Source organism: Diabrotica undecimpunctata, chromosome 1 (assembly GCF_040954645.1).
Source record: "Diabrotica undecimpunctata isolate CICGRU chromosome 1, icDiaUnde3, whole genome shotgun sequence".
Classification (NCBI taxonomy): domain Eukaryota; kingdom Metazoa; phylum Arthropoda; class Insecta; order Coleoptera; family Chrysomelidae; genus Diabrotica; species Diabrotica undecimpunctata.
Genome location: NC_092803.1, coordinates 122,905,995 through 122,918,001, shown reverse-complemented (window position 1 = coordinate 122,918,001; position 12,007 = coordinate 122,905,995). Strand labels below are relative to the sequence as shown.

Genomic DNA, 12,007 nt, shown 5'->3' with positions numbered 1-12,007 from the left:
TTTTTGAAAAATCCATATTCGCCATTAATTGAAAATTTACGAGTTAAATGCAGAAAACTGCCACTAACAGCGCTGGTGAAAACTGTCATATCCCCTCTACTCATCGGCTCATAGCGAATAATGTTTGTTTATTAAATATGTAGGAATAAATCTGCATTTTTCATGCAATTGATTTCTAATATTTTGTAGTAAATCTAATTTTAAAATTTCAAAGTTATGGTCGAATTCATGATTTTTTATTATTAAATAATTGGGATATGTTGGAATGGTTTTACCTTTCACAAAACTAGTCCTATATTACATTATTAGGTTTTAAACTACTTCCTGTCTGACCTATGTATACATTTGAACAAGTACTACAAGTTTTCTTCTTCTTCTTCCTCTTTATAAGCAATTCTGCTTGTTCATTGGCGGATTAATACCTCTATGGAAGGTTGTCACTCCATCTTTTGCACAGTCGTCCTATACTTCTTCTGCCGATTGATAATTTGCTACTTTGACGACACGTGTCTCTCCCATTCTGCTTATATGGTTATTCTATTTTTTTTTTATTTTGTGTCCATTCATTTATACACTGTATGATACAGCTATCAAACATAACAACAATCCCAAATATCTAGGCGTCACACTTGATAGAACACTCACCTTCAAAAGTCATCTTACAAACGCAGCCGGTAAACTAAGAACAAGAAATAACTTAATATCAAAACTTGCTGGAACAACTTGGGGTGCTTCTGCAGATACTCTTCGGACCTCTGCTCTAGCTTTGGTTTTTTCAGTGGCAGAATATTGTGCACTAGTATGGCTAAATAGTGCACATACAAGCAAAATCGATGTCCAACTTAACCAAATCGTGAGAATAATCACTGGAACAATAAAACCAACGCCAGTGAGATGGCTGCCTACTCTGAGCAATATTGTTACAGCAGCATTAGTGAGAGAGTACCAGAAAATTGTAGCCAACGTACAATTACCAATACATCAAGATATCCCAGACATCTCAAAAGAGCACCAGCGACTGAGATCTAGAAATCCTCCAATACGATCTGCCCGAAAAATTGGTAATTCCTATGATATACATAGGCAATGGACAACAAGATGGATGCCAACAGTAGAATCGGACTATATTAAGATATCCACCCCAACTCAGGGTTTCATCGGATCAAATCTGCCCCGGTCCACTTGGGCAAGGCTTAATCGTATATGTACCGGATATGGTAAATGTGCTGATTCGCTGTTCAGGTGGGGTCGTGCAAAAAGTCCACAGTGCGATTGCGGACAATCTAAACAGACCATAAGCCATTGTGTTTCAGACTGCTTGAATCATGCCTACCGTGGAAACCTCCAATACTTTGCGGAATGTTCCCCAGAAGCAATTGAATGGCTATGTAAATTGGACATTAATATTTAGTGTCATTCATTCTATCTTTAGTGTTTAAATAATATATTTAATATATATGTATATATTATTGTATTTGTATATTTATCGTACTGTGAAAGTCCATACGCTAAATAAATATACACTGTATGTTACATTTTCTTCTAATGTCTTCACTTCTCTTTCGTTTTCTCAGCGTATTTCATGTAATTCTTCTCAGTACTCTAAACTCTGCCGTTTCCAGTAGCCTTTGTGTTGCGGCTCTGTCGGGTCTTGTTTCTGCGGCATATGTCATTATTGGTCTTACACTGGCTTTATAAATTCTTGTCATTATCTCAGTGTTAATGTGTCTATTTCGCCATATAGTGTTATTAAGGCATCCTGCCAGTCTATTTGCTTTTTGTAAATTCCCAGGTATTTTATTTCCATTAGTTGTTTAATACTGATGCCATTAATTTCTATTTTGCATCTGGTTGGTTTTTTGCTGATTACTATTGTTTTAGTTTTCTGAGATGAGATTTTCATATTAAATTCTTTTGCGCTTATGTTAAATCTGTGGACCAGTCTTTGCAGACTATCTTCACCTTGGGCTATCAATATTGCATGGTCTGCGTAACAGCGTATTTTTATTTATTTGTTTCCCATTCTGTATCCTGTTCTTTTGTTAACGCTTTTGATGATTTCATCAATGATTAAATTTAAGAGCATGGGGCTCAATGAGACCCCTTGTCTTATTCCTCTGCCTATTTCTACAGGTTCTGTAAGTTGTCCATCTATTCTGACTTCCATTTTGTTATTTTGGCAGATGTTTACAATATTTTTTATAATATTTAGGGGAACTTCTCTATTATACAGAAGATTGATTACATCTTTTAAGTCTTACTTTGTCAAACGCTTTCTTTAAGTAAATCAAACACAGAAATGCTGGTCTATTATACTCTAATGATTACTCAGTAATTTGCTTTAAAACGACTATTGCATCTGTACACGATCTTCCACTACAAAAACCCTTTTTTTTTTAATAGAATTAGTTCGCTCGTTCTCCATTCTTCCAGTATTTTATTGTGTTTTATAATTTTATTAATTAATGTTAATTGTTCTGTCATTGCTGTTCCACAATATTTCAGTAATTCGTTTGGTATCTCGCCTTTACTTGCAGCGTTTCTGCTCTTCAGCTACTAGTACTACAAGTATCTTATATATTCCAAAACTTCGGTAATGGGTGATACAATGGACTAGGTGTCTGAAGGGCTCCTACCTACCCAACTTACCGCTAGGCTAAGTGATGGGAATCTCCCAATATATGTTTGTTTATTAAATCTGTAGAAATAAACCTGTATTTTTCAAGCTGTTGATTTCTAATATTTTGTAGTAAATCTAATTTTAAAATGTTAAAATTATGGTTAAATTCACGATTTTTTATTATTAAACAATTGGCATATGTTGTAATTACCTTTCACAAATATAGGTCTATATTACATTATTAAGTTTTTAAATTACTTTCTGTCTGACCTAGGTGTACATTTGGACATGTACCACAAGTGATGTCTATCAATCATTTCTATCGTTAATTTCTATATATTATTTACCCAAAGAATTTTTGTAATTCTTGACAGTTCGTTGAAAATATGTTTATGTTCGACTATCCAATACCCCAAGTATCTAATAAGAAACCGAGAATTAATTTACTTCCTTATTCTAAATATTTCGGTATTTTGTTTACATTATCTGTTATTAATTTCTCTCGTTACTTTTGAATAAGCCGCGCTCGTTCAGCAATTTTGTTTAACGGAATGATCTCATCGCACACTTAGCAGAAACCATTTTATAGTCTTGAACACTGTAGAAAACATTCTTTGTGTTCGTCCCAAAAATCGACAGGCCGTGGTTCCTGACGAGCAACGAACGAACAGCTCGCAAGCGGTTCGTCCCGTCGTACAAATAGACGAATATAGCGTTCACGCACGTTCACATCACATTCACAAACGGTTCGCGAACAGTTTTGCTCGCATAACCCACCTTTTTACTATTGACCAATTGTGTTTCCAAGAATAGAAAAATAACAAAATCAATCTGGTGTACATATTAAGTATTGTATGGTGTACTTATTATAAGTATTTAAAATAAAATAATAAAAGTATTTAACAATAAAACAAACAGTTCCACAAACTTTATTATAATTTATTATCATTAGGGCTGTTTCTCAAGTGATATATTTTTACTGTGTTTACACTTTATAGACTTTATCTGAATAAATTGAGGAGGGGAGAGCTGTTTGTCTCAAGTTGGTCATTCAGAATTATGTCTGTTGTCTGTATTTTTTAAATTATTAATTTTCCTAGTTTCCTATAAAGATAGCTTAAGGCCTTTATTTTGAATATGGAGAATTTAAAATTGGCCATTAAAATAATGATTATGATCTAGAAGGTAAATTGCGATCGTATAATCTGTTTTTCTATTATTGAAAGCCATTTTGTGTTGTGTTATATGTTTGTTTAAGGTTCTACCAGTTTGACTAATGTAAATTTTTGGGCAGTCACCCCGTATAATTTTGAATACACCACTGTTTAAGTGCTTTTACTTTTGGTCTTGTTCTTAATATATTTGTTATGTTGTTGTTAAGTTTTTAATTAAGCTGGTATTATTCTTTTCTTTTTTATTTTTGGCTATTTTTGATGATATCTTGCCTGTATATGTAATCGAGCAGAAGGAACTTTGTTTTTTCTCTTCTGATGGTGCGAAGACTAATTTTAGAGCTTTTTATGCAGTTTTTGGTTTATTATTAGTCCTCTAGTAGGAAATCCTACCAATAGAGAAAAAACAAAGTATGTTCTGATCAATTACATATACAGGCAAGATATCAACAAAAATAGTAGAATACATAAAAAAGAAAGGAATAACACCCTCTTAATTAACAACTTAAGCAAATATATTAAGAACAACAAGAGCCAAAAGTAAAAGCACTTAAACAGCAGTGTATACAAACGTACATGTGGTGACTGCCCAAAAACTCAACATTAGTCAAACTGGTAGAACCTTTAATAAATACATAGCAGAACACAAAATGGCTTTCAATAATAGAAAAACAGATTCTATGTATGCACCTCACCTTCTAGATCATAATCATTCTTTTAATGATGAATTTTAAATTCTTCACATCCAAAATAAAGGCCTTAAGCTATTTTTATTAGAATCTATGGAAATTAATAAATTAAAAAATACAGATATAATTCTGAATGACAACCTTGAGACAAACAGCTCTCCTCTTCATAATTTATTCAGCTAAACACAATAAAATATAGTTGCATAGTAAAAATAAATCACTTGACGAAGGCACTCTGCCGAAGCAGCTGTATGTGTGATTTCCATCAAGTAACGGTCGAATCCATCGCTTATAAAAATATTTCGTTTATTGCCTATTTGCTGGCAAAAGAAGGAACAAGTAGGTACATCCAATGCAAATTAATTTTATTATTGTTGGTAAAAAATTGGAATTGTGAGTACTTGTCTCTATTTTTGCCAACATATGGTCAGTATGGATATTTCATTTATTGTTGTATCTGGTTTCAGGTACCTCATTACCTAAATCTTCCAATCCAGAAATATCTTCAGTACCTTGTAGCAGTACCAGCATTCCCTCAGAAGTCATGATTGTTGATGAAGAAACTAGAATGAGCGCTGAAACTAATAGCAGAGCTCAGACTCCAGCCAAGCAGGTTTGTATTTTACCAAAATATTGAATATTTTCTTTATTTTATGTTGTATTTTAAACATTGTATGAGCGGGAATTTCTTGGATTTCGAGTTTATTGAAGATGTTTTCCTTACTTCTCTCTATTTGGTGTAATCATGTAATCAATGAAGTATAGCATACTATACCTTTTTATTTTACCTGATGGTTTTCTTCAGATGAACATCTTTCCGATCATATGTAACTGGTAAAATATTAATACTGTCCCGTTTAGATTACTTAAATCAAAGGATGCATGTAAAAGATTGTACCTACAAACTACAGAGCAAGTACCAACATAAAATGATAAGAAAAGGACAAAATATAAAAGAATATAAAATTACCGATTGGAATACAGGTTTGCAAAATAGTAGGAATTACCAAATAATACAACAGGGAATAAAGTTCAAGTCTTTAAATTTTGAAATCTCTAATTATCCTAAATCCAAAAAAAGTGAGTTGACAAACCATAAATGCTAAAAGGATTGTCGAAACAATGCAATTCATTAAGGTATATTATGTACCCATAAAAATAAGTAGTTTTAAAACAGAAATTCGAGGAATAATGTCTTACACAACCGAAACATTATTAGAAACAAGAATTTAACAAATATTAGAGAAAACAGAAGTAAAAATACACATTATAAATGAACATTGGTATCGAGATTACTCGTACCATTTCTACGCTACTATTTTCCATTCCGTCAAGGTACATAATAATATTTATAATATATTATGTTCATTTTTTTTAATATTAATTCATTTGTGCTTATCTTTATGTTTCTGTTTACTGTAGTGGTTCGAGTTTTTTTTCGTTCTACTAAAATATCTAAAAATACAATATGTTTTTTGTTGTTCCCCCTTTTCAACGATGAATGTTTTAAAGTTATTCACCCCCCCTCCCCCACCCCCACCTACCGGTCGCTCTAGGCCACACAATTGTCGTCCACATATCGCAACCATCACCACGTCGTTTGACCTGTCGCTGTCAGTCCACGTCAATCAACCACAAAAGATCCGTCGGTCCTTAAAATCCAAATGTTGTGATGATAAAACAGTGAGAGGTTAAAAAGGTTTGTAATGTCTTGTGGGAACTATTGACTATTGTATTTTAATGTTTCACTAACCGGTACCATAGTAGAAAATGAAATGATGTCGAAACTCAATAATCATTTGATCTTAGTGTGATATCTTTATTATTTCTTTAAAATGTGTAGAATTTCTGACGTAAGTTTCAGACCTGCCAATGGATTATTTTAGCAACATTTACTCTAGATATTTTGCGATACGTAAGAGAGCCAATTCCATTGACAACGGGTCTTAAAGAAACATTTTCCTTATGAATTTTAGGATGATTGTCAAGTCGCGGTTGTTGTGCTTCTGCCATCCGTACATCTTTCCTAACTTGTCCAATAAAACTAGCTTGGTCAAGTAGATCAGTTTTTGTTGGGTCGTGTTTCACTTCTTGTAAGTGTTCTTATTCAGTAGTTGTTTAAGTTTATTATTAGAGTCCTCTGACTAAGATAAAAGATATTTAAACTATATGAGGAAATCTAAGATTGGCCAAAGATTAAAGAGAACCATTTTCTACTCTTGAAAGTCACCTCATTTTAAATTAGTTAAAAAGTAAGAAAGTACTAAGAAAAACACTAATTATCAAAGGAATATCGAACTAACATCCATAATGACTGGATAATGGAAAATTATCTTTAAGGGAGCGTGTAATCAAATAATCAAAGAAAATTATTATTACCCCTAAATGATATGCAGATGTACAGGAATATAGTTTTGTTTGTTTCATTGATTATAAAAGATATGGTATTGTGCAAAATCCGAATGAAAATATATATTATATGTGATAACAAAACACCAGAATAAACCACAAAGATAAAAGTCGAAAGCTTACAGGATGACTCCACACCTATTCCAAAAAAGAATAACCGAAAAAAGCAGAAACACATATACCACAAAAAAAGTGATTAGTCGAAGAAAGCGGGACAAAAATTAAATCTGATCACTTAGCCTCGGCCAAGGAAGTTCTTGGTGAAAGAAATATAAATAAAAATAAATCGTTCCCAAGGCGAAGAACTCCTTGATTTTGTAAAGAAGTGAAGGAAAAATGTAAAGAAAAAAAAAAGCTCACCTGAAATACATGTCAACCAAAACACAAGAGGCATACCACAATTACAAGATAATTAGAAACGAAACACATGCGCTTGTAAGAAAAATAAAAAATGATCAATGGGAACGCTTTTCGAAAGAAGTGTAACATGATTTTTACGGTCTGCAAAAGGAAATATGGAGCTTTATAAGGGGTCAAAGAACGGAGGTAAAGAAACTAATAGAACCAAAACACAGAAAAGGATACGTGGATTGATGACCTAAAAAAGCTCTATGCAGAGGAATAAGAAACAACGCTAGAACCGGAAACGCCAGAATGTACCACAAATGAAGAACTTAATATAAATGTACACAAAGTTCATAAAATACTTAAAAAGCTGAAGAACAGAAGAGCAGCTTGTAAAGGCGGGACACCAAACTGAAATACTGCGGAACAGCAATGACAGAAAAATTAACAACTTTAATTAATAAAATTATAAAATACTGGAAGAATGGAGAACGAGGGAACTAATTCTACTATTCAAAAAAGGAGATAAAAAACTGCTAGAAAACTACAGAGGGATTAACTTGTTAAATACTACCCTAAAACTTACAACTAAAATTACAAGTATGTACTAATAAATTAGAGGATACGTTTAGTAGACGAACAACAGGGTTTTCGTAGTGGTAGATCGTATACAGATGCAATATTCGTTATAAAGCAAATTACTGAGAAATCACTAGTTCCCCTAAATATTATAAAAACTATCGAAAACATCTACCAAAACAACAAAATGGAAGTCAGAATAGATGGACAACTTACACTGTCCAGGTATGGAGACCTGGACAAAGAAGTGAGAGATCAAGTACAAAAAGCAAATAGACTGGCAGGATGCCTTAAGAGCATTATATGGCGAAACAGACACATTAACACTGAGATGAAGTCAAGAATTTATAATGCCAGTGTAAGACCAGTAATGACATATCCCTCAGAAACAAGACACGACACAGCCACAACACAAAGACTACTACAAACGGAAGAGCTGAGAGTACTGAAAAGAATTACAGGAAATATGCTGAGAGATCGACAGAGAAGTGAAGACATTAGAAGAAAATGTAACGTACAGTGTATCAATGAATGGACACAAAATAAAAAAAAAGAATGGAATAACCACATAAGCAGAATGGGAGAGATCCTTGTCGTCAAAATAGCAAGAGTAATAAGTCACCAATCGGCAGAAGAAGTATCGGACGACCGCGCAAAAGATGGAGTGACAACCTTTCGTAGAAGTATTAATCCGCCAATGAACAAGCAGAATTGCTTATAAAGAGGAAGAAGATAAAAGATATTATTCTTCACATATTAAAATTAACATGCAATCGATTGAATCACCTTTTCTGTAACGTCAATTTATGGTATTATCACCCTTTTTTGTTTAGACCGACCTATGGGATCAATAAATATTTTTGCTTATACTGCCTCACACCTATTTCTGAATCTATTTGTATTTCGTATATATTCATTAATAGTATAATTTGACAATAATTATGTAATTATTACTTCAGGACTGCATATTTTGATAAATGTTTTATGTTTTCTTACAAATTAGGTTGTTACCTCATCTGACATAGTGGAAGAATCACAAAGTTCAGTTCACAGTACTGGAACAACAGAAAGTGGGAAAACTCCCTCTAGACCTAGTAAAGCACCACGATTGGAAGTTCAAGAACCCGATACCAATGTGATCACGGCTGATCTCTTATCCGAGTATTATTGGAAAGGAAACGGGCCGTTTATGCTGCAAGAACAAGTAGCTCAGTTCTTAGGTATTAAGTCATTCAAGAGAAAGTATCCGGGAATCATGAGAAGAATGCTGGATATGCAGGAGAGGGATTATATACGAGAGCAAGGTAAGATATACAAATTGAAATATTTTCATTGGACAATTGTTGTAGTGTAGTAGCACTAATGAATGATAAAAATATTAAACAAACATTTTTCGAAGTAATATAATTATTTTCATTGTTTCATTCTTGGAAAAAAGTGTAGTCTACCTGTCCTTTTGTAAAAAAAGGAAATCTCCCGTGAAAATTTTTGTGCGATGGTTTTATTCGATTTTAAAGTTGACCCAACCAAACAACAATACGTCTATCGACTTCTTGGTTTTTGTGATAATGTGTAACTTTGCAGTAAATTCTGCAAATATAGTAACGCTGATTACATTCGGCCTCACCAGGAGATAAAAAATGATCAGTGTATACATAGGCATGCTCGAGAAAGGAAAGTTCTCTGAAAATGAAAAATATTCATACAAAAAAAAATCAAAATGGCGATTGACAAAAATTCTGTTTCTCTTATATTTATATATTGTACAGGTGTCATTGTATATTGAGTGTTATTATTGCCTCTCCTCTCCACCCATAGTGATATATGCAAAATATCGATAGGACGTCAGGAACTGAATGTCATGTTTTGGATAAATGAGGTTCTGACGTTATATTCGTCGTTCTTACTACCTAGCACTATCAAAAAAAAGGAAAGACCTAAACGAAAGATTTCCCTCAAGCAAGATATAGTATGGAATAAACTACACATCATACACAGCTAGAGTATACGTTACGCTCGCATATACATATTTAAATTAATTTTACACACGAATTCACATCATAAATATGAACCCCACCAATTAGAGGTGATTTCTAGTTCACATTATTATTGTAAAGAATTCGATTATTGTTGTGAAGAATTAGATTATCTTTGTGATTGCTACATTAAAACATATCTATACTACCAAAATTAAACCTATGTAAAAAAGTAAAACAAATTTACATTACACAATATATAATATCCAATACTTAAGTCATTACAATTATTACAATGAGAAACTATCGCAAAAAGTAAAGGAAAATCTCTATATTTCAAAAATAGTACACTGATATACAATGAATAGATTTTTAGAAGGACAACAAATATAGTGTAAGCGGCTCTGAAAGAAATGACAACCTTTTACAAATAGAATTTGTAATGAATAGAAAATTATTTGTTCGACTGTGCACCCAAATATGATCTATTTTATATATATATATATATATATATATATATATATATATATATATATATATATTATATCATAAATTTATAATATTTTTGTTTTATTTTGCTTCAGGTCTTGCTTCAGAGAATATGTGTGACTTGGGCCTTACGGCTGTCAACGCAGCTGACATTTTAGACATCATGTATACTGATTTTCAAGAGAAATATGAAGAGTATTGCAAACACCAAAGAGATCGGCAGGCCAAAGAGTTGATAAATAAACAAAAGGCGTTGAGTCTGGCAGCAGCGCAGGATAAATGTAAGGCTGATATTACAGAGCAGGCTATACATTCAGCTGCGCAGTGGAACGCCAGATTTAACAAGGTAAAGGTTTAATAAGTATTAAGGATTACAATTAATATGAAATAATTGCAATGTACTACTGATGTTGTAACGTTAAACAGTCTTTAGAAAAGTGTATCATAAGTATTTAATTTCAATTTAAATATTCGTAAATTTGTTTTATAAATAATAGTATTATGGTCACTGAGCGGAAAACAGTTACGACCTTTGCCGCATCGCCTTTGTTATGTGCTGGCTTTGTAGACGAAACGTCAGAAAGAAATAATTACAGATCATGGCTTAAAAACGAGGAAAACGATGTATTAGTAATTACAGATTTTTTAGTCGTTTTTTTTTTAAATTACAGTGAAATCTCCGTTAACCGAAATAATTAGGGGGAGGCAGTTTCGGATAACAAGAATTTCGGTTAAAAATAACATTTTTTTTGTATTCTTGTATCAAATTATATAGTATTCTTGGTCAAAGTTGATATTCAAAAATACTATGAGGTGATTTCCTAATGTTTTCTAATAAGTAAATACAGAATAAAGTAAATAAAGAAATCTATTTTTTTTGCGTTTTCCTTTGACAACGATGTTTTGCAGCTATATCTCTCCATCGTTTCATTTGCAGAACGTTATGAGGTTTTGCCTCATTTGATTGTTCGACAAAACGTAAAGCAATCTGAAAAGGACAAAACTTTATGCCATGACAACAAAAATTAAGAACCTAGTCGTGTCCCTAACTAATTAGGCCTACTGTATAAAATTCTTACCTCTAAGGCATTGAAAATGTCGTTGGCGGTCTAGTGCTGCCTGTTGTCTGTTGGGTCGTCATCTTCGTCGTCTGATACGCTCAGGTTGTCTGGAGAAAGAACCATATCAATGATGTCCTGGTTGATGAATTCACTTTCTGAGTCATCGGTTGCTAACCACTTACGTATCTCTTGTTTAATTTCGTCACGTCTTGGCAAATTTTATATTAAAGTTTCAATTTCTTCTGCCTTTCTTTAACATTTTCTTCTTCAGGATTGTCAATCAAAATCCCATCAAAATGTTTGTTCCAGCATTTTTCCAAAGTTGAAGATTTGATCTTGGCCCATGACTCTGCACACCAATAAACAACATGTTTCATTGTTAAAGATTTGAGAATTTCTGGAATACTTTTGGATTCATTCGTCTCCTGTAATAACAGATGCCTTAAGAATGCTCCTCTATAATGTGTTTTGAATGTCTCTATTACTCCCTGGTCTAACGGCTGAATTAAGCTCGTGACATTCGGTAGCAAAAATCTGACAATTATGTCACCATTTTGTAGATTTTGAGAGTGAGTTGGCGCATTGTCAACAAGAAACAATGCTTTGTTGGGAAGATTTTTTGATTTTAAAAAGGATTTTACACTTGGGACCAATTCATTTTCGAACC

General features: G+C 32.9%; 1 protein-coding gene across 1 annotated transcript in view; it reads left to right on the top strand.

The window, feature by feature from the left end:
- Positions 1-12,007, top strand: part of LOC140431504 (uncharacterized) — a 103,490-nt gene that overhangs the window by 79,741 nt on the left and 11,742 nt on the right. Inside the window, exons 14-16 of the mRNA XM_072519419.1 lie at positions 4,949-5,094; positions 8,818-9,118; positions 10,375-10,625. Coding sequence (XP_072375520.1) covers positions 4,949-5,094; positions 8,818-9,118; positions 10,375-10,625 — 698 coding nt within the window. The remainder of the gene's footprint in view (positions 1-4,948; positions 5,095-8,817; positions 9,119-10,374; positions 10,626-12,007) is intronic.